Consider the following 23,333-nt stretch of genomic DNA (forward strand, 5'->3'; position numbering starts at 1 on the left):
ACATATTACAGTTTCACTCACCTTTTGGTCTTCCATTAAAGAAATTGCTTCTTCTGGAACTCCTCGAGCCCGCAAGAAGTCGCGAAGTGAAGCCATAGCACAAGTAGGCTAGGGCTACTGGCTACTTTGCGTGTGCCTCCTATTGCAAGCAAAGCAAAGTGTCTCTCCCACGAGGTTGTTCCTTACAGATACCCGTAGTTCTGACTTTAAAGTTAGAATTCTGACATTAATCTCAGAATTCTGACTTTTTATCTCAGAATTCTGAGATTAATGTCAGAATTCTGAGATTAATGTCAGAATTCTGACTTTATTCTCAGAATTCTGAGATTAAAGTCAGAATTTAATTTTTTTTAACATGTGTGGCCCTAATCCTCTTCCGTAGTGAGGTGATGGTCCATCATTTGTTTGGAGTATATATCCATTCGATTATGCTACTTCATGGGAGATAGACTATCATATCGGTTTCAAGCAGCTAGGAAGTAACTCAGTTCCGGGTATCCCCCATTGATGTGGTCCAAAAAATTGGCATGCTTTGTCCACTCAATCTATTAACCTTTTAATGACTGAATAAGAGCAGTCTTCTATACGGTTCTTACAAGTGTGGCACAGGAGGGTGACAACAATACCACCACGTCTAGTTCCATCAGTAGCCTAAACAGAAAAAATAGTGCTACTGTCTGGGTGTGTCCTACAAGCATCTCAGGCACGTCGTACATTTTAACCTTAAAGCCAGCAGCTTATCACACAAACTGTTTGAGGTTGAAAACTGCAACCTTAACGCAGGTCCCGAGTGCTGAAATGGCAGCCTGCCTTGCTTATATAAGGGTGTGATGTTCAAAGAAAACAATGTGGGTGTGACCCTGTAAAAAAGTTTAGACAGAGCAATGGAGTAGGCTAACTACAACTTTTTAGACCCCACCTACTGGCTTGGTCACCCAAATTCCGGGAAACGTTTGCAACAAGCTAACATATCTATTCCAGAGAACCAGGCGACGGTTGGACACTCAACTTGTTCCGCCACCGAGTCGAATTCTAACGTCAGGATACACTCGTTCAGTGTTTTGGATACCTTTCCCCCTTCATCTCTTTGAGTGATTGTTTTTTTGGGTGACGACTTTAGGTTATTTTGTGGAACTCGTTACCTGGTATGTAATCTGTTTTAGAGATTGTTTATAGTAAACTTCCTGTTTCGTCGTAGCTTGGTTTTAGACAAACTGCGCCTGCAACATATGTAGGCTAGGCTTATCGGCTATAGGCTATCACTAGACTTTTATTATAAAACATAGGCCACCGCTAATGTCATAATTAACTGTTAAGTCCCGAAAAAAATAACTGGGGGGGGGGTCCAAGTAAGGATCACCAATAAAACGTGAACAACGTGTCTAAAACTCTAGCCGATCGGCGTTACCGCTTACTCCAAGTCAATTTACCCAGGTTTGTCACTAAGGCCGCCTTGGAATATCCCCCTAATTTAGAAATAATACACAAGCAATGAGACATACGATCAACCCCAGTTAAGTGTCCCTTCTGGATTTGCATTAGCCTAGGCTAGAGATTTATACACGTTGTAAAACGTTTTATTGGTGATCCTTAACTGTATCACAACCATAAGAGTACATTTTCCTTTATACACTATTTACCAATCTTAGCAAATGTGATAGAAATATAGCCTACCAGTGTTTAGCAGAGGTATTTGGCTATAGCCTGTCCACATATTCTTGGACTAGTTCTATATTTCACATTTCTGTTAGAATATACCAGAATTCTACACGATACCCTTCTCGATCACTGGCTTTCTTATTCTGTCAATTTGTACACTGTTGTCAGATCATATGACTTAAACGGGTTGCCATGCTGTTCATAGTTGCAACATGAGATCATGTGTTTCGGTGAACATCATTAGGTGAACTACTGAAACTCTTTGACCAAGATGGACTCCTTGCAATCACACAGAGGAAGATGCAGATACAGACATTTTAGACTCTCTTACACAGTTTCTGAAAAGAAGACTGTTTGTGTGTGTGTGTGTGTGCTGAGTGTATAGATTGGGCCTGTCAATTTGGATTTTCAGTGCATGTGTTGTGTAATGGGTGTCATGACTGTGGGCGGCGCCCTGCTGAGGTCAGGGCGAAAAGTTAGTTTTTCCAGTCCGTATTATTGTTGTTGTTGCCTAGCAGAGGCAAAGTGATGTAACAAAATTCCTAAAGGTGAATGTGCCTCTCTTTCTGAATGGTGTGGGTGGGTGTTAGTCACTGCACTCTAATATTGTAAACTTTATACATGTTACCCGATTGTCTTGTTGACATTTGAGTTGAGTGGAAATTAATGTAACCTTGGCTGAGATATGGGTGAAATTAATCTTTCTTTATTTCAACATTCGTATAGTAAATACACTGTGTGCACAATTATTAGGCAAGTGAGTATTTTGACCATATCATAATTTTTATGCAAATTTTCCAACTCCAAGCTGTATAAACTTGAATGCTTATTGGATGTAAGCATATCAGGTGTTATGTATCTGTGAAATGAGGGAGGGTGTGGCCTAAGGAGATCAACACCCTATATCAAGGTGTGCATAATTATTAGGCAGTTTCTTTTCCTAAGGCAAAATGGGCCAAAAAAGAGATTTAACTGACTCTGAAAAGACAAACATTGTATAAAGTCTTTCAGAGGGATGCAGCACTCTTGAAATTATTAAGATATTGGCGCGTGAACACAGAACCGTCAAAGGTTTTGTTGCAAATAGTCGACAGGGTCACAAGAAACGTGTTGAGAAAAAAAGACGCAAATTAACTGCCAAAGATTTGAGAAGAATCAAATGTAAAGCTACCAGGAACCCATTATCATCCAGTGCTGTCATATTCCAGACTTGCAACCTACCTGGAGTGCCCAGAAGTACAAGATGTTCAGTGCTCAGAGACATGGCCAAGGTAAGGGAGGTAAACCCGACCACCACTGAACAAGACACATAAGTTAAGACGTCAAGACTGGGCCAAGAACTATCTGAAGACAGATTTTTCAAAGGTGATATGGACTGATGAGATGAGAGTGTCTCTTGACGGACCAGATGGATGGGCCCGTGGCTGGATCAGTAACGGGCAGAGTTCCACTTCGACTCAGATGCCAGCAAGTTGGAGGTGGGGTACTGGTATGGGCTGGTATTATTAAAGATGAGCTAATTGGACCGTTTTGGGTTGAAATTAGTGAAATGGACTCAAAATCAACTCTCAAACCTACTGCAAGTTTTAAGAAGACACTTTCCTCAAGCAGTGGTACAGGAAAAAGTCTGCATCTTTCAAAAAGACCATGATTTTTATGCAGGACAATGCTCCAGCGCATGCATTGAAGTACTCCACTGCGTGGCTAGCCAGTAAAGGCCTTAAAGATGAAAGAATAATACATGGCCCCCTTCCTCACCTGACCCAAACCCTATTGAGAACTTGTGGAGCCTTCTTAAACAGGAGATTTACAGTGCAGGAAAACAGTACACCACTCTGAACAGTGTCTGGGAGGCTGTGGTTGCTGCTGCACAAAACGTTGATCGTCAACAGATCAAGAAACTGACAGACTCCATGAATGGAAGGCTTGTTACTGTTATTGAAAAGAAGGGTGACTTTATTGGTCAATTATTTTTATTTTTTTAAATGTCAGAAATGTTTATTTGTATATTTTGAGCTGTTTGTTTATTATTCTTACTTAAACAGATGAAAATAGACAAGTGAGATGGGAAATTTGTCGTTTTTCATTTAGTTGCATAATAATTATGCACACTCATAGTTGCCCAATAATTGTGCAGACATAGATATTCTCCTAAGAAAACCAAAACCTCACTTTTACTTTCTTAAATATTCAGGTTTGAGGTTATTGACATTTTGTATTGACCGAGAGCACTGTAGTTGTTCAATAATAAAATTAATCCTCAAAAATACAACTTGCCTAATAATTGTGCACACAGTGTATAGGGCCTATTTAATGTGTTCTTAGTGGGTTGACGGTTGAATTGATGTAATACTCCTATAATCTATTGGGTTTAACCTCCTAATGTCTTCCGTTTATAGTGGGCTTTTTTTGGAGGAAAAATCTTGTTGCGGCCAAACTGTGGCTTATTCTTTAAGAGGAGAGTAAGTGAAGAAACACATGGAAACGATTTATATGTTCAACTGATCCTCCCTCAGAGAGCAGGCCTACCTCAGAGGACTTTTCAGAGCACTGAATAACACCATGCAGTTTTTGGATAGTGAAGAGTGGTCACAGGGCATGGAATAGATGGGGTGTTTGATATAGCTCAGTCATTTTGAGTCACTCCTTGTGTAGCTTTTACTTTCCCCCACATTTAACCCACAAAACAGGATGTGCTGATTGTACTCACGCCCACACTGTGGCTGACACAGAACGTTGTGTTTGGTGACACTGTGTGAGCTTCCACCCTGAGAATACCCAAACTGTCAGTTTCTCAGTGACGTCAGAAGAGAAGTGTGTCAGAAGAGAAATTCCGCCTTTCAATAGTCCCATTAGTTGAGTACAATGCTCTGGGCATGAACAACTACTGACCAACCACTGTGAGTCCTGGCAGGACAACACACTCCTCCTGTCATTGTTTTTGACCGTCAGCTGACAAATTCCTACAGCTCAAACCATGCTGCAATTATGATGATGTTGGAATCGGAGACTTTTTTTTTTACTGAAGGACCATTTGAGACAAACAGTGGTTTGGCCATATTTGGCCATTTTCTTGCCTGCTCCTCTTTCTTAAATCACTGATATTGGCCACATCACACCAGTCTCAATTCTGTCTTCTGTTTTGGTTCAATGTGCGCAAGTGGAGGGACTTCAAACAATTCAGAATAATTATGCTTCGCCTAATCGCCTTGTAAAACATGATTTTTTTTTCCAATGTCATCGATGGAAGGCTGCCAAATGTCTGTCTTATAGTCTTCGCAGTACATGGAGCGTGTCTACAGTTATTACATGACTAAGGAAACATTCTGCTTAAAAACACTTAAGCTATCTGCAGGACCAAGCTCATCTAACTTTCTAACCTCACAGAGGTCAGCCTCCTATTCATTAGTGTAAAATGGAACAGATATGTGGCATACATACAAACGATTAGATGGTGAATGGCTTATGTGATCGTGTGTGTCTCATGTGTGACACATCTAGGGATGGGAGGTTAAAGAGCACAGATGACCACCAGGTTTTAATCTCTTGTTGGCTTGACCTAAAGTTAACTAAAGCTTTCAATGTGGATAGGAGAGAGCAAGTTGAAGAGGGTCTGAAACCAAAACATTATGTTTTTATATATTAATGTATACGTTGTCTCTTCTGTCTAATATACAGGAAGCTCAGGGGCACCATGTCCAGGTCAGACTTCCCACCGGGCTATGATGACTCCCGGGCCCCTCTTTACAATGGCCAAGGAGGGAACTACCCCCCTCCCCCTTCCTATGACTTCTTATCATACGGAGGTCAGCCTCAGCCAGGCCCTTATGCCCAGCCATCTGCACCCTACCCTGGCCAGCCATCTGCACCCTACCCTGGCCAACCATCTGCACCGTACCATGGCGAGCCCTCTGGACCCTACCCTGGCGAGCCCTCTGGACCCTACCCTGGCCAGCCTGAAGGGTACCCACAGTCTGGCCCTAAGCCAGGCTTGGGGTTCCCACCCTCTGGGATGCCTCCTATGCCCGTCTTCATACCCCCATCCATGCCCAGCTCAGGTAAGCTTCGTATTTATCCACCACCTCACCTTTAGTTTCTGTGTTTTCGTCATTTTCATCTGGTGCAAACCTCTTATGCAACTGAGAGGGAGCCTTCTACATGTAGAACATAACATGGATAAAGACCGTGAGTCATGGATAACAGTGTGCACAGATGTCGGAGGAGTTAATGGCTTAAACAGACTCCTTGCGGTTCTGCTTGTGTTGCCGGGGGGACACCAAGTTGAGTGATGGCTTCTGCAGGCCGCTGTTACTCACACAGGGTTTCACTAATGTTGTCAGCAGGAGATGTCGAGGGCTTCACCACATCTGGAGACTGGGATGATATCAGTATTCGGCACAAGTTCATTCGTAAAGTAAGTCTCACAGTGCTGCTCTGCCACATGTCCCTCTTCCCCTTTTATTCAGATTAGTCTGTGTTTTGTGTCCGTACGGCTACTGCCATAAAACATTTGTGTGGTCTCTGGAGTCTTTGCTACCCTTAACAAATTCACTCAGCCTCCTGTAACAGCTGCCTGGAACAGTTAGGGGATTATGTCATGAATTCCTACGCTTCTTTCAAAACATAATGACAAACATTTCACTCTCCAGCCCATGTATACTACTCTTTTCAATCTATAGTGTACTTAACAAGGAAATACAACTCATCATGGCAATGGCTTCTTCTTAGAGATGGTTTTGTCTTATTTGACATTTCTTAGGCACCATTACTACAGATTTTTTAGTCACCTGAATCTTCTATAAAAAGCTAGTGTAGATCAAAATGACACATAATCACTTGGCACAAAGGCTGAAAAAGAGAAACTGCCTCCCAGTAACTGTGGCATCTAGTTTCAGTCTATGTCTAATAGTTTCTGAGTTTCATGGCCAATTTCATCATGCTGACCCCTGAGAGTGTTTAGCTGTTTCTTGTTATGAAACAATTTCCCCCATCTCTCACTTTTGGCATTGCCATTGTTTTCTCCTGCTTGCAATGCATCTCCTTACAAGATCCATCACTACTTCTGTGTCTTTAAGAGTAACCTAGGGATCTGGGCTTGATTTATTCTCCTTTCCAGACGTAATATGCGTTATTATTACTCGATATGGTCATAATTCCGTCATACTATGCCAATGACATTTCACTCTGTGACAGTGCTTGTTCTACCAGAGACCCTTTGGGACATTGCTTGGCATGTTTATTGGTAAGGGACAACAGAAATAAATCTGTGGTACAGGCCACGCCTGCAGTCTGCCACCTTGAATCATTAGAGCAGCATCAAATATGGCTAGTGAAGGAGCCAAGACCACAGGGCAGGGCCCAAGACCACAGGCAGGGCCCAAGATCACAGGCAGGGCCCAAGACCACAGGCAGGGCCCAGGACTACAGGCAGGGCCCAGGACTACAGGCAGGGCCCAAGACTACAGGCAGGGCCCAAGACTACAGGCAGGGCCCAAGACCACAGGCAGGGCCCAAACTGCTGACACTGGGGTACAAGAAGGGGACCTTACACTTTGGCACACTGGAAATCAGGACTGTGATTGACTGACAGAATGACAAAACCTGTGTTCAATGTACTGTAACTGGGAAAACTCATGAATGAATGGATGAATAATTTCATATTGTCACAAGTCTATTAGAATTTCGTGTTTAAAACTAGATTGGCATCCCAGCTTCCCCACCCATTTCATTATAATCGTGTGCCTGTGGTCAATCTGATTCCCTCTTCATTGGTTTCAAAACTTTAAAGACCAAGCAGTCATGTCAGTTGTGCCATTTGCCATTGTAGTGTCCTTTTGCAGTCTAAATACAAACCACTGATCTAAATGGCTTTCTTCTCATGTCCTGCACAGGTATACCTGATTCTGACTGCTCAGCTTGCTGTCACTGTTGGAATTGTGGCAGTTTTCTGTTTTGTGTGAGTATCTGATACATGCATCATCTGCTATCTCTCTCATTGCCCTTTGTGTTATGCTCAGTCAAGTATTTTAACTTCAGTATGGTCCAAAGTATGTAACAATTGTATGTAATTGTACAACTCTTGTGTTTTCCCCCCTGTCCTTACAGGGAGCCAGTGAGCAAATTTGTCAGAAATAATCCAGCTCTCTACTGGGCATCGTAGTAAGTGGTTACACATCTTTAATCTCAACATTTCACTTTTTGGTTTCCATTAGTTATGGTTGGCTGCAGATTTTTTCGCTTGAGGCCTGTGTTGGTCTAGCCATGCCTTCATTACTAAGGGTTTACATTACTAAGGCTTGTATGCCACTGTTGTTGGATGCTACTGGTGTTAACCTTTGAAGGGTGTTTCTTTTTACAGTGCTGTGTATTTCATCACTCATATTGTGCTTGTTTGCTGCAATGGACCCAGGTGAGCATAGACTTGACTTGAAACTTAGTTATCTGATCTTAAGTAGGTCAGCTCTGAAACGACATAATCAACAGTTTTTTTGTTTGTGTCAGTTTTTCAAATGGGTGCCAGTGTAAAAATGCTTTACTACACTCAGTTACATAATATGGCGATGATTTTTTTTAAAATACTGAATTGGTGAATGTTTTCATCTGTAGGAGGCGTCACCCATGGAACCTGATTCTCCTGAGCATTTTTGTGAGTAATAAAGAACTGAGTCACACTTAGAGACTTGGAGGATATTAAGAGCAGGACCTTGCTATAAGACAAAAAGGTCTTGATTTGTAGTGTGCAATAACAGTTCCAGTAATTATATACCTAATTAACATCAAAAACAGTTTGTTTAGCAACTCGGGAAACAGATCTCTTTAGTATCTCAGTAATGATTGATTGAAGTGTAGAACTTCAACCCGTAACTTTCTCCCAACCTTCATGATTTCCTGTTGAAGGCTTATAAGTACACCAAGACCCAAGACAGGTTTTCGAAGATGATACAGAATAGCTTCCCCCACATTTACTCAAAATTCCAGCTTTGATTGTAACCATGTGGAACAGTGTTGCGTAATCACTATTATTAAATGAGGGTATAAATCCTGTCAGCAAATCTTTTTTTATTTCCAGTGATCCTGAATTAAATAGTATGTCTTACCTCTGTTTCAACAGACTCTTGCATTGTCTTACATGGCAGGGACAATCTCCAGGTAAGGTGTTTTCCAAGTGTGCTTTTCATGTTTGAATCAGTGTGCAAACGAATGGTATGATATGATCTGTTCAAAATGTTGGCTATTTAATCAACATCATTTAACAATTTTACCTTTAAGTAACAGCTTCAAAACTTTTTTGGTGGTACACTGACTTGTAATGCAGAGAATGGCGTCTGTGCCACTGCCATGTCGTATTGCATGGTGTAACTTTGGTGGACAGGGTGCGACAACCTTATAATGTCTAATGGCATCACAACAACAACAACCAGACTCTTCTACTAGCTTTAAGAGGAAACTAGCAAATTATTCTCTGTAAGGACATCACGGCAGAGGTGACAGAAACAATTTCTTGTTGTTGTTGTTCTTTTGGTTATGAAATCATTAATTTCTGATGTCTCAATATATTAAACTATGCAGAGTCATATTTGTGTAAGATCTTGTAATATTACTCTCCCTTGTCAGTCAACATGCTTCCTTGGCTTCTGGTGTTGTCTTTGCCGGTTCTATGTCCTTCAGCCTGTCAACAAATGAACCACCACGTGTACCACTGTCCATAAGGGGGTCTCAAAGTGGGAATCGTATTCACGACAGTGGTGTAAAAGTGAACTGCACTCTGCAACTTTAGGGGGAGCTTAGTAAATACCAATTCTCGCATAATGGGGCGATGCATTTTTTGTCATGCTTTTTTTCTTTTTTACTTTCAAAACAATTTTTAGGATGAATATTTATGTTTAGTAGTGAAGGGTCATGTCATGTGTGGTGATCTAAGCCTGGTGTTCTCCTGTTTCTCTCCCTAGCTACTACAGCACCCAAGCTGTGTTTCTTGCACTGGGCATCACAGCTATAGTGACCATTGCTGTTACTGTATTCTGCTTTCAGACCAAGGTAAGTGAGGTTCATCATCATCCATGCACTCAAGCACACACACACAGCAGATAGTGTGTCCAGTGTCACTCGACTACAGGAAGAGGAAATGCTTTGAATAGGTTTATGTTTCCTGTTTGATCTAATATTAACCTAATTTTGCTCATTGATGTCGTCAAGACATTTACTGATGGTGGTTTTCATGTCCTCCTGCAGGTGGACTTCACAAAATGCCAGGGCCTCTTCTGTGTCCTGGGAATAGTCATCTTTGTGACTGGCATCATCACAACCATTGTCCTCTCAATTACATATGTGAGTAAACCCAGTCATAATAGTTTAATATATTTCTTCAATATTTTGAATTTTGGACTATTTTAAGTACTGACTATGGTGTCCTCTGGAATGCATCGCAGAGGCATTTATACCCTCAAACCACAAATGCTGGTTCAAATTTTTCTCATGCTTACTTTTCAGATTCCATGGCTTCACATGCTGTACGCAGCAGCTGGCGCTATTGTGTTCACACTTGTGAGTTTAGTTGAAACACACTCTCTCTCACACACACACACACACACACACACACACACACACACACACACACACACACACACACACATACACAAGAAGTAAACACGTAATAGCCTTGTAGAAACTGCTCTGTTGATTTAAAGGGGTGGATGTGTGATTGCTGTTTTTTGTCCACCGTAGTTCCTGGCCTACCACACCCAGCTTCTGATCGGGAACAGGAAGTACTCCATCGGCCCTGAGGAGTACGTGTTCGCTGCTCTCTCCATCTACGTTGACATTATCCAAATCTTCCTGCTCCTCCTACAACTCATTGGTGCTTCAAACCGATGAGTCTTTATTACTCAACACATCTGTGTAGCACTTTCGTGATATTAAGGTACACAAATGAAAGTATGTCAGAATACAACATATCAAAATGAAGCAACATGGGATACATTTAGGCTGTTATTCTATATCATATATGCTTTGTAACTCACAGATATCATACAAAAGATAATTTCGTAATCACAACCCCAGAATACGCCCACGCAAGGGTATCTGGCAGTCACTGATGGCATACTGTGTTCACTGAGAAAGAAGGCACAATTATGCCCATTGACAATGAATGAACAGACTTTCATGCAGAATATAAAGGATTACTTCTACCATTTTCAACACTGACGTGATGATGTTATACATCAGAGATGCACAGCTATATTCCTATACTTGTTTTCTATCACTGTATTAAATATTTGACTAGTTTGAATATTTATATAAATATCATGATAACAATCAAAATATGTTTTTATGCACTATCTGTTTTGCTGTTTTGTTACATCAATGCTGTGTTCACTTTATACAATTGGCAATTGTTGACTGTGTTCCTTATTTTTATACAGAAATAAATTTGCCAATTTACTGATAATCAAAGCAGACATGGAAAAAGGATGAATATAATTTGAGATTTTATTGTTAATTAGTAATCTGTGTACGAGTAACAGATAATTTACCCTTATATAAAAACACAAGGATTGTATACATTGTTGTTAAATAAAACATTTAATTCTGTTTTGGTCAATGAATGGTAGTTTATTCACACACCTCAAATAGTCCTAACTGTATTTATATACATCAACATATATTTAATCATATCCATATATACATAATCGGAGGGGCCGTATGCTCAGCAGAAAACATTTCAAGTGTTGTCATTTTGCCCATAATCCAACTTGGCCTTTAGCCATTTTGTCTGATAACTGTTGACAACCATTCTTTCTGATCTGCCCATTATCTTTCCAGCAGTATTTCTGATATTTCTGTGGCATTTTCTAAAGAATATTAAATCAGTTCCAATGTGGGTAATTTGAAAGCTGTGCTCCCTACTTTGGTGCACATTCAGCAATTCCATGAACAGGCTTTTGTTTTTCATTCCACTTTTGAAATGGTCCTGTATCGGTTACTCTCGTATTCTCCTTCATTAGCGTTCTTCATTCTTTGACGAATTCGTAGCTGTTTTAGTCGGTTTTTGTCTACTTCTCTCTTGGCAAGGATGAAGCTGATGATTCCAGTTGGCAACCCAATCATCCTGAAAGAGCAGTATGAGCATATGTGATTAAATTCTAAACAGCCTTCATCATTTGCTCAATCACTTACTTTGACTTACCATGGAGGTCTAAATGAATCAGGTAGGAAGTACTGTATTGAAGCAGTCTTCCCCTGTCTCAGAACCTGAAGTCAAACATACTCTATCCCTACATCATATCAAAACATATTATAACTTTATGATTTGATTTGATGGCAGTGGTTCAGAAAGTCGTGAAGTCAGAAGGCTCTTGGCTTGCACTGAACAATATTTTTTAATAGGCCTACAACATGAAGTGCCATTATGGATTCAATTGAAGGACTGTTTCTGGGCGCAAACGCTAGAAGGCTGAAGTAAAACATCTCTGAAAACATACAAACACTTCATCTGTGAAGGTGAATGCAACTTACTCGAAGTCAGACAGACTCTTTCCTCCCATCATATCATGACACATGTTCTCACTTTTTGGACTTGTTTGGAGTGGTAAGGTCGCCAAGGCCAGAGGGCACTTTGCTTGAGCTAGATGTTATTTCAACATAGCATACTTTCTTATATACAGGATAAAGCCATTTAACCTGTGTCAGTGGAAGGAACTTACCATGCATAACCTATTTTGACCATGGGGTTTTTTGCCTTTCTCTTTGGGATGTATTCTGGTCCGTCGTCCTCTTCCTCATCCTCTTCCGGTTTTGTTTTGGATTCTGTCTTGTTATTGTTCTGTCCAGTTGCTTTGTGTGATTCCACCTTCATGTTTGTCTGAGCTGGAGTATGACTCCCGTGCAGATGTCTCCTTTGACACATAGCTTGCAGACAAGGTAGACAAGAGAGGGATGGGCGCACAGGTGCCTGTGCCCACTGCTGTAACCAGACCTGGCAAAAACCTGTATAGTAATATTAACGTTAGTTAACTACCTCCAAACTACATTAATACCACATGCAAAGCTAAGATAATAATCTGGTATCAAGCTTGTTAAATCGACAGGACGACGCTAAGTCCACACATAGCCAAACTTACTCCCATGTGTGACATATCGGACATTGTTATGGACTACATATTATCAGTAATAAGGTATCGGTGTGGCTAGACTAGCGTTGTCAGAACCGACCGGGGCCAAGAAGCCCTTAAATAAACTACCTACCAACCAACCGACCAACACTTAAGGTAAGTTACAATATCAATGATCCAACAAAAAAATTACAAGTTGGTATTATATATATATTTTAAAAAAAAAACCTTCCTCGTTACAGCAAGTTGTATGACAGTATGGCAATGGTACAGTCAAATGTCCGGTGAAAAACTGCATTACAAGCATTCAAAGATATCCTGTTGGTACATATTTAAAATCTTTGTTGTGTGAAAAGTGTTTTAACAAAACCTTTTGCGGCCGACCTCGTCGCATATCTACAGGGCGCCGCCATCTTTGTTGTGTAAATCTGGATATTCCTTCCGCATGCGCACAGGTTGGTTATTGTCGGAACCAGGGCGGTTAAAAAAACGTATCGTCACGACTCGCCCCGGTCAACAAAAAAAGCGCCCCTTTTTCCAAAATTAAAGGCACCCAGTGCATTCAATTTCTAGTCTTTTTTACACGTAGTAAGTTTCAATAACTCCACACCATTAGCTATCGACATTCAAGGAGCAAAGATGAGACGTCGTCGTGTGGTGAGATCTGATGATAACATCAGTGGTATGGAGTTTTTGAAACTTACTACGTGTAAAAAAGACTAGAAATTTAATGTTTATTTTTCAAGTTGCACTGGGTGCCTTTAAGATTTTTCTTTTTTTTTTTTTTCCTATACCATTGCTTTTCTGACAAACCGTGTAATTTGCTGTAACAAGCTTGTTATTTTGTATATCATACCAACCTACTTTGTGTACATTTCATGTTGGATAATTGATATGGTAACTTACCTTCACTGCTGGTAATATACTTGAATGTGTGACGAGAGAGAAGCCTACACTTACCTGGTTTGGCCATCAATTCACTGTAGGCTAGTTATGGGTGTAAGTGCTATCTAGTCTTGGATACCAGTCAGGTAACAAAATGTTTTGTTTTTTTGGATCAGCCTATTTCACAGCAATCTCCAAAAATTAGTAGACATTTGGACATTTCAAAGCAGCAGTATATGGAATTTTGGTCTGATTTTGGCAAGTTTAGGGGCAAGATTTTCTTATATATTTTTGGGGGGAGGTCTGTCATGGACAATTATATAATGCATTTGATTTGTAAATGGTGGAAACTACACAACAGGTGTTTATATGCCCTTCAAATGAACAAGCACCTTTAAAATGAATGTGGAGTCTGAAAATGTGGCAAATTGATGCACATTGCTTTAACGGTACAGGTTCATGATTATACCATTGCAGCAATGAGGTTTAGGCTTACTTTACAAATGCAGGCACATGAGACCCACCAACAACAAAAAAGGTCAAATTGGCTATCGGGGTCTTTATAATTAAAACTTTGGAAAGGTTGCCGAACTGTTTCCCCAATGAAAAGGATCACTACAAATATAAGTTGCAGTTGGCAAATCACAATTTTTTTGCATCTACACACATACGTATATCTAGCACAATTTGGTAAGTGAGGGCCAAATCATAAGCTGATGCAAGCTGCAAATCACTGATTGCTTAATGTTTTGTCCTTCAATTACTGATAAACAGCTTATAAAGACTTGAGGTGCATTGTGTAGGATTAAGCTGCATCTTACAGCAAGGTTGCAGCTTGTAACCAACTGAATACCACTACATCACCTCTACCTCTCAAAGCGTGTAAGATGACCAACGGTGGCCATCTCTTGCCATGAAAATATGAAAGGTCCTCTAGAGCCAGTACTATGGTCTGTCCACTGTTGAAACTTGAAACATTACGATGCAACACGGCTGATTCAACGCCCTGGAAGACGACCTCCTCTCTATGCAGATATGAAAGGCTTATTATCCTAACAATAACTAATTAATCATTATTACAAGTGATTTTCATTTCTGCTGTTATCAGTGTATTATAGTATTCCTTCAAACAGATGCCCTAAATCCTACACATTGTGTGAATTAACTCCAGCAATTTGAATAAAAGAGATCCATATTTATTTTAAAAGAATATTGTCTCACAGGACCTACATGAACATAAACATGATAAGAGCAACATGAAAGCATTACAAGGCTAAAAAAAGAAAGGGTCCAATAAACCAGGTTCAAATGCTTTGTAGAAATCAAAGCAACATATTTACAAATAATTGGCTTACTACTTTAGAAAGTATCCCTTTAAGAGAGCCATCCTCCAACTCACCAAGGAAAAAAAGTCAAATGTCATTTTAAAACACAATTTAAAAAATGACATTTGTACATGTCACATGTTTTTCAAAACTATGTGCATGCAACAATCCCGAGCCGTGATGACCATTTTGAAATCACATTCAAGACTTGGATGGGCTTCATGGATTCACACCACAAATATTAAAATGTTCCCAGAGCACAGATCTAATCCTCCAGCGTGTAGTTGGGGTTGACTACCAGCACCACTTCATCCTCTTGAGTTTCCGTGACACTGGGCTCCGATGAGCCCTTCAGACCGGACTGTGACAGCTCAATCAGGATGCAGTCCTGTCCATAGGAAAATAAGTAAATAAATAATTTAGAAAAATAAATAAATCATTATTAAGGTGTAGAGGTGTTGGATCCCGCCTCTCAAGTCGATCATTGACTTCCTTTGTGACTAGCAAATATGAACTCAAATGTACTTTAATGTGATGAGTCTTGACTAGTGAATGTTGATGAGAACATTATGTTTCTTTCCCCTGCATTACAGTGCTTCGACAACCAACAATACAATTGTCAAAACAATTAATCAATCGGCTGGAGAAGAGATCTGTGAAAAGGCTACTCACATAGTGCACCAGTCGGTGGAGGACCTTCTCTATGAGGGCTTTCTTGCTGATGAGCTCCTCCTCCGAGTCGATATCGGACTCTATCTCCTTCAGGTACCAGTTCACCACTGCACTCTTCTTCAGTGCAGCTTCATCTTCCTCTGGAAACGCAAACCACAAATGGGAATATGTTTAGCATCCAGAGTGAAGAGTTTTGTGGAGTCACAGAGGATAATGTGGTGTAGTTTTATATTTTGACGGCAATTATGTGATTATTAATACAGCCTCAACACCCATCTACTCTATAATTTCAGGGTAGACACGGGTCTTTTGTGAATGTTTATACTTGTGCGAATAAAAACTGACTGGTCAACCTTGTTTGTTTGTTGTTGTTGTTGTAAACGCTCACCTTCCTCTGCATGGCGCAGGTGCAACACCATCAAGTTGGAGATGCGGCGGTACTCAGCAAAGGAGAGGCGCATGGCAGGCTTTGCTGCAGACTGCTTCTCTGAATCATCAGCGTGGCCATTTGTTCCATTAACGTGACCATTCACCTGGCCGTTCACATGGCCATTAATACCTCCATTAGGTACATCACCTGCAGAGAATGAGTTGAAATGCAAGTTGAGGGAAAACATTTTTATAAAAGGAGTATACTGATGATTCCATTTATGCAATTTCACCCACCCACCCACCACTCTCAATATAAATGAAATCTCGGACTTGAAAGAACACAACTAAATCTAAATGGATTCAATTTTATGCAATTCAGGTCAAACAGACGGATTTGAGGACTACCATTAATATGGTCACCATCTTCCTCTTCCATGGCAGCCTCATCCTCCTGTTCCAGGTTGACGTCAGGAGTCTCCACCCTGATGACGGACTTGTTCAGCAGCCTGAAGGCCTCCTTCACGTGCTTTGGCTGAACCTGGAGGGATGGAGAACACAACCTCAGTAAACGAGCGCGTCAAGTCAAGAAAATGGTGTTCCACAGGAAAACATGAAGAGAGCAGTGGACTGGTCTTGTGCATTACTGCTTAATGTCAACATACTGTGACTACAACTCTTGTGGAGCTGGTAGTTGTTAAATAAGGCATGTTCAGTGTGAAGTGGCAGTCAGAAGAACCACCCTGTTTGCAGCTCACTGAACCACCCTCAAAACAGCCCTGCTAATGGCCTATGGCATTCTGTGGCCAAGACTCCTATTGTAGAAGCACTAATCACATCAGACTCCCATTACTCGAATCAATTACAGTTCCCAGAAGCCCACTGGCACCATAGCAACTGAGGCTCAACTGAGGCCCTCGAGAGATGCTGTGGGGGGGGGGGGGCTCACCTCGTCGCAGCAGTGCATGCGCGCCATGGCCTCGGACAGGCGGATCATGCTCTCCAGCTGGCGCACGGTGATTCGCCACGCAGACTTGGTGACGCCCGAGCCGTCGCGCTGCCGCAGTCGCTTGTACTGCTCCACGATGAAGTCCTGTGACTCCTGGGAAATCTGTTCAGGATTCATGGAATTTTCAGTTAATGGAACTTAAAATCAAACATACTGTATACACTCTAGGTCAAATGGGAGCTTACATTTCCCACCTAATGTCAATATGGTCCAAGATGTGAGAATATGTTTTATACAAAAATACATAACACTTAACTACATTGACAACAGTTTATCTGAATGTGAAGAGCAGTAATATGACTATAGAAACTGAAGACAAGCTAAGCTGGCACATTCCAGTTCAGTCACCTTTGGTTTGAACTGCCTGGCGAAGAGCAGATATCTGCGGATCTCATCCAGAGAGTAGAGTCGGTCAATTGACTCCTCAATTCTGGAGTGGAGGTCAACTATACGTCTGGCAATGGCGTAATCAGTCACCTGACGAGAATGGCTGAGGTGAGACATACTGATCCTGCATGTGATCAATTCAACACACACACTTTATTCATGAGGGAACTCACCTCATTGCAATCGTCTACTAGGATGAAGAAGAGGTCGAAGCGGGACATGATGGGAGCGGAGAGGTTGACGTTCTGCTTCAGGGATTTGGAGCGGTCGTAGCGTCCGCTCACAGGGTTGGCTGCAGCCAGGATGGAGGTGCGGGCATTCAGTGTGGCCTGGGCACAAAGCAAGATCGATTGGGATTTAACCCACTTTTAACTAACCACAAGGGGGCAGTGTGAGCCAATACATCTTCCAAGAATAAAACACGAACATTTTATCCAAGAGCAAGATTAACACTAAAAGACGCATGGAAAATGTTACAAAAGTATATATATAAATACATATAAAAACCCAAACAAATTGTGACCACTCTAAGTAAGCACTGAATTTGAACCAACACTAATTCTTAGAATTAAGTAGTGGGCTTCACTCTTACCTTGACCCCAGCTTTGGTGATGGAGATGGTCTGCTGCTCCATGGCCTCATGGATGGCCACCTGATCCCTCGTCTCCATCTTGTCAAACTCATCAATGCAGCAAACACCCTGTGGACGAGGACATCCCATTTAAACTGATTGTTGTTCACAACCACTTTTCTCTAAGGTACCATGTATGTGGAGTTACACAAAAACTTGTCGAACTCGTGCTTTAGAGAGATATAAGCGTGCATTTCAGAGGGCGTTGCTCACATTGTCAGCCAGCATGAGCGCTCCAGCCTCAATCACAAACTCATGGGACTCCTCGTCCCGCACCACTGCTGCCGTCAGACCAGCAGCACTGGAGGCCTTTCCACTGGTGTACACAGCCCTGGGGCTGAACTCCTCCACGTGCCTGAGAGGAGGGGAGGAAACAGAGCAGAGACCAAGGATAAGATGGAGGGGGAGAGGAGGAAGACAGTGGAAATGGAAGAATAAAAGGAGGGACATGAAGGGTGGGGTGTTAGGGGCAGTTTCTCTTAAGTGAGGTTTAAAAACTGCTCACATAGCTCACCTTAACCTACTCTCAAGTACCCAGAGAACCTGCATTAACATTGAGCAGACACTATATCCAAAGCAATGTACAAAGGAGAAAACAATCAAGCTACGAGTAATAGAGGCCTTGTGTATCAATAAATACTACTTTACATAAGGAATAAAAAGTGCATGAATGTAACTACTGTTCCCTTCTACTACACTTTCCTTCATATGTGCTTAAGTCAAATGGCCTTTCCTCAGGCATGGCTGCAATGCAAAGAGAAATAGTCCAAGACGTAAGTGCGCCGCTGAGGAGACACTCACTTCAGAAACTGGCTCTTGGCTGTGCTGGGGTCTCCAACAATGCACACGTTGACGTCTCCTCTCAGGGACGTGCCTTCCATGGTGGTCTTGGGGACCCCACCAAAGAGCATGAGCAGGATGCCACGCTTCACCTCATCATTACCTGGGGGGAGGGGGGAAACACCACACACGAACCATCAGTGAATGCTTAAATATTACATTCACTATTTTCCACTTTGATGCAGCTTGACTTGTACAGTTATGGTATCTATCTGACTATTAACTACACTGTACATAAACCACAGTAATGCATGTCATTTTATTAAACAAATATCTGTATTGACCACACCTGTGCCTTAACCTCAGTGTATGCAACATTAAGTCATCATGTCTCAAAATCTAAATGCCATGGAGTTGTGGTGCAAGTGCTACTATGCTATGAAGCGGCCATTTGCAAAAGCTTCTTTACAGTTCTAGCTTTGTAGAGATCCTTTCCATATTGTTACACGCTTGCCGCATTGGGTTACACTGTATAGGTGTTTTGTTGTTGCAGTTGGGGGGTGGGTCAAGACACCCTTAACTTTACCGTTATATAACTGAGTGAATTAAAATTTGGTATCCTTCCCATGTTATTTTTACCTGATTATATTAACGGGACCCCCATTCACACTTTAACTGGCAGAGTTACTATGCACGCTACTGACTGGCAGGTGAAATGTATAGGCCACACCCAAGTATCAACTCCAGGGCTGAATGTATAAACTAAACACTGGGTAATAGTCAGGAAATGACTAAGTGAAATACACCGAGTATTACAAACAGCACTGAACATTTATAAATCTGCATTGGAGTAGTGAATAAAACGCTGTGGAGGAGACTGATCAACCTAGGTCAAGTTGGTGCCAACTGACACTCCATCAGGCTTATGCCATAGGGCAAACAGAGATCTGACCAACCATGGATGGTAGGGAAGAGGCTGGTGCAGAGGTTGTGGTACAGGTTCTTGTCCTGGCTCATCTCAAAGACCTTCTCCCACTCCTTCACGGACATCTGGTTCTTGATGCTTTCAGCCGTCTGCTCCTCATCACGGATCTCCTTCCCGCCAAACTACAAAAGCACAGGTTCAAGTCAGGGTGGAGAAAGACTCAATTTCCCAGAAACCACATGGACGCTCTCAGGTCAAAAGGTAACATGAAGATAACTGAGATAAGCCTATAGTTCTAGTGTCTTAAATCATACTGAATATCATATTTGATCTTACTCTCTATACATGTGATTGCATTCTAACCATCATCATGACAAGCATTCTAATCATCATCATGCTTGGGATTTATTAAAAGGGAGTCCCTGTGAATCAACAGATGAGGTAGCAGGCTGGTGCAATACAACACAGAATGGGGATGTGTATGTGTGTGTGTGTGTGTGTGTGTGTGTGGTGGGGGGTTCACTCACCCTTGGGTTGGTGAGGGACACATGGCAAGCCAGGAAAGCCAGCTTGTAGGACAGCTCTCGCACACCCAGTGACTTGAGCCCGCGCAAACCCTCGTTCTCATAGCCCTGCGCCCCTGCCGTGCGAGTACTCGTCTCAGCGCGCACACCTTCAGAGAGAGAGAGAGAGAGAGAGACAGACAGACAGATAGACAGAGACAGAAAGATGCAAGGTATTGGTCATCAACATCCATCGCCAAAGTAAAAAAAAAGGCACAGAACACAACATGAATAGTTAATTCATGAAGGTGTGCGCGCTGAGACGAGTACTAAAGTGGTTAGTGAGAATTGAAATTCCCCAAAGGCTTGGCCCATGTCTTTCATGTTGATGAAATGACTACCTGGGGTTGCCAGCTGGGAGACATCGGGGACAACGATGAGTGTCCCGGTGAAGTCGCACTTGTCGCCAGCCTGGGCGGACTCCACGGCCTCAGCCCTTAGGATGATCTCCATGCTGCGGGGGATGGAGCCACGTGGTAGCTCCGCCTGTGTCTCTTGGATACGCACCTGAATTCCACAACAGAGTCTGCTCAGGGTGTTTATCCTAATCAAGTTTGCATTGTACTTCCGTTTGACAGTCAAAGGGGGGGGGGGGGGGGGGGGGTAACAGCCATAGAAGACAGCCAAAATAATACTGTAACTGAGAGTAATATATTTGAGACATTGAAATCTTGAAGGAGCCGGATAACTGGAGCCCTGGGACAACTGGCTTGGCCAAACGTTTAACATTTAAGTTTTAATGGGGGTAGGTGCGATGTCTCCACAGAGGGACCTTTACCTTCTGGAAATCGATGAACTTTGACTTGTCGGTGTCCAGCAGGAAGCGCTTACGGTTGTTGCAGACAGGATTCCTGCAGATGCTGGGCTGCATGTACTTGAACTGCTGCTCCACATCCTTCACCACGCCCTGGCAGTCCAGGCAGAGGAAAGTCCCGCTCACCAGCTCTGGGTGGACTGGGTGGGTGCGAACAACCTGTCCACTGATCCGGACCAGCGCCCCAATGCGTAGGGCGGTCAGCTCACGGATCCTGAATGGTTAGAGGGTTTAAAGGGTTGATGTATGAAGCAGAAGAAAGGGGACTCATGTATAACATTGAAAAGTACTTAGCATTACCAAAGTGATACAAACAAATATTATAACTCTTACAGACAAGTTGCAAACAACCACATGACACATGTTCTGGTCTTTGTTAAGTCTACAATGTTTTGTACTCCTTACTTGTGTCTGGTTGGCAGGTCCTGGATGGCCACATAAAATTCTTTAGAGGCCGGAACGTTACCATGATCCCTGGCAAAGTTCCTCACAGCACGGCACAGATGGGGATAAACTCTGCAAAATTTCAAAAAGGCACTTCATTATTTAGCTCAACGACTTATTCTGATCATTTCCCGTCTGAAGCCATTCCGAACCCTGTTACGCTATAAAGCCTGGTAGTTTAAGAACTAAAACATAATTCGTAAAAATACATATAGACAACCAGTATTGGTAAGTTCGTGACTTGACTTACTAGCCGACAAGAAGCACTGTAGCGTCATGCTAACTATCTGTTACTAGCGGATTCAAACATAAGCCAAGCAAAAGTAGCATTATAATAATATCCCCGTATTTATAGGGGATCAAAACAGTTTGTTCATCACGCATGTAACTAATCATACGACGCCTAACTTACCTGTAGAATTCCTCTTGTATGGTAGTGGCAAGTTCCTGGTTAAACCCCTCCAAGTCTGTGAAGCTGACGAGCAATGTGTTTCTCTCCGGGCGAATCAACTCCTCCGCGTCGCGCAGATACTTCAGTTCGCCGTCGCCATTCTGGAATCTTTGCACAGAACAGAATAATTTGTCAATATCCTTTCGCCGAGATTTACAAACACACTATATCCACTACATCAAAGCAGTTTAAAAGAAACTAAATGCAACAACTACCGTTTCGCTTTAGACCGCCATGAAGCAGGAATTTGACATTAAATAGAACGAGATACTTTAACGATAGCACATTGTCTCTCCGCAACCAGAGTCCAGATCATTGGGATTGTCAGATAGACGTGCAAATGGTTACCACTGGAATTAACGTTACGCTTTCAGTCTGCAACGTGGACTTGGTTAACAATAAAGGAGGAAACAACAAAAGGTACCGTGGTTTCACCAAGACAAAAGGTAACTAGGTCAGCAGATACATAATCAAATACATCGGTGGAATTATTCAGTGTCAAAACATATAGTATAGTCACCAAGATGGGAGAACAATGACATTTGTTGTAACGTTAAACGTCTAACTTTTCTTGGCAGAAAACACTAAGTATTGCAACTTACTCTTCCAAAAATGCCTGGAACAATTTTTGACATTTTTCTGCCAAATCATCCTTCACCATCTGTCCTGGATTCTCCAGCGCGGGTTCGACGAGATCCATGTTGTTTTAATTCCTTAAAAACTGCTTTAATGTAATATTGCCGACACGTTCTCCCTTACCCTGTTGCTGGCGGAGTGGTAAAGTTTCGCGCGAAAAAACACCATGTGACCATTTTCGCGCCGACAACCAAGCAACGTCATGAATATCTGACACACGATTGGATTTCCAGATGAAAATGGGTGTGTTCTACAACATGAGAAGATCTGCGTATGCCTTTGTCAACACTAAAAATCGGCACAGATCTATGTTGTTTTTACTCCCGAGAAACTGCTGTAACTGTATATGAATCCGTGAGTCCCCTTGTTAGACATTCTTTGGCGAGGCTTTGTGTAACACTGAAACGCCCGAAAACGTTCCAAACATTTGAAACCACATAAGTAGAAGGATTCAATGTTTTAAAAACCAATGCAACAGCGACACCTCCTGGTCATTTTTGAAATGGTGTTAAACGTCATGATAAATTCCATCAAGTTGAAGGCTATCAACACTGAAGCTTAACGCGACTCTCATGCCCCAGGTTTACACCATACAACACCAAGAGCAGCTAGTACCACACAGAACAGGAGGGAGGATGAAGGTCATATACCCGGGCACAGCACATACATTGA

At 42.0% G+C, this 23,333-nt stretch overlaps 2 protein-coding genes across 5 annotated transcripts; one reads left to right on the top strand and one right to left on the bottom strand.

Annotated features, from left to right (window-relative positions):
• Window positions 1–994: 994 nt before the first annotated feature.
• Window positions 995–11,250, top strand: tmbim1a (transmembrane BAX inhibitor motif containing 1a). 2 transcript variants are annotated; one of them, XM_080850860.1, is made up of 12 exons: window positions 995–1,145; window positions 5,338–5,717; window positions 6,000–6,073; window positions 7,551–7,615; window positions 7,765–7,818; window positions 8,018–8,068; window positions 8,266–8,305; window positions 8,771–8,808; window positions 9,609–9,696; window positions 9,892–9,987; window positions 10,150–10,203; window positions 10,384–11,250. In XM_080850860.1, exons 2-12 carry the CDS (start codon window positions 5,354–5,356, stop codon window positions 10,531–10,533), a joined length of 1,074 nt encoding a protein of 357 aa, XP_080706986.1. In that variant the 5' UTR covers window positions 995–1,145; window positions 5,338–5,353; the 3' UTR covers window positions 10,534–11,250. The 2 variants fall into 2 exon arrangements, with proteins under 2 accessions (XP_080706986.1, XP_080706987.1); XM_080850861.1 differs by having other exon boundaries at window positions 6,003–6,073.
• Window positions 11,251–15,245: 3,995 nt separating this feature from the next.
• mcm6 (minichromosome maintenance complex component 6) lies at window positions 15,246–22,768 on the bottom strand (the record flags this gene model as incomplete). Of its 3 annotated transcripts, none has more annotated exons than XM_080850951.1 (17): window positions 22,628–22,768; window positions 21,987–22,133; window positions 21,536–21,646; window positions 21,095–21,344; window positions 20,658–20,823; window positions 20,281–20,426; window positions 19,785–19,935; window positions 18,850–18,991; window positions 18,262–18,403; window positions 18,010–18,117; window positions 17,591–17,746; window positions 17,379–17,507; window positions 16,971–17,132; window positions 16,445–16,562; window positions 16,041–16,229; window positions 15,653–15,792; window positions 15,246–15,368 (listed from the first exon to the last, which is right to left on the bottom strand). In XM_080850951.1, the coding sequence occupies exons 1-17, from the start codon at window positions 22,723–22,725 to the stop codon at window positions 15,246–15,248; spliced, it is 2,478 nt and encodes an 825-aa protein (XP_080707077.1). In that variant the 5' UTR covers window positions 22,726–22,768. The 3 variants fall into 3 exon arrangements, with proteins under 3 accessions (XP_080707077.1, XP_080707075.1, XP_080707076.1); XM_080850949.1 differs by having other exon boundaries at window positions 16,430–16,562; XM_080850950.1 differs by having other exon boundaries at window positions 16,427–16,562.
• Window positions 22,769–23,333: the final 565 nt, after the last annotated feature.

This window comes from Sprattus sprattus (genome assembly GCF_963457725.1).
Source record: "Sprattus sprattus genome assembly, chromosome: 14".
Taxonomy (NCBI): domain Eukaryota; kingdom Metazoa; phylum Chordata; class Actinopteri; order Clupeiformes; family Clupeidae; genus Sprattus; species Sprattus sprattus.

Excerpts from the sequence above, each read along its gene's own strand:
- tmbim1a (XM_080850860.1), top strand. The coding sequence starts at position 5,354 with ATGTCCAGGTCAGACTTCCCACCGGGCTATGATGACTCCCGGGCCCCT. Across the intron at positions 7,819-8,017 it reads GCTCTCTACTGGGCATCGTA|TGCTGTGTATTTCATCACTC; the intron begins GTAAGTGGTTAC and ends TTCTTTTTACAG. Across the intron at positions 8,809-9,608 it reads ATGGCAGGGACAATCTCCAG|CTACTACAGCACCCAAGCTG; the intron begins GTAAGGTGTTTT and ends TTCTCTCCCTAG.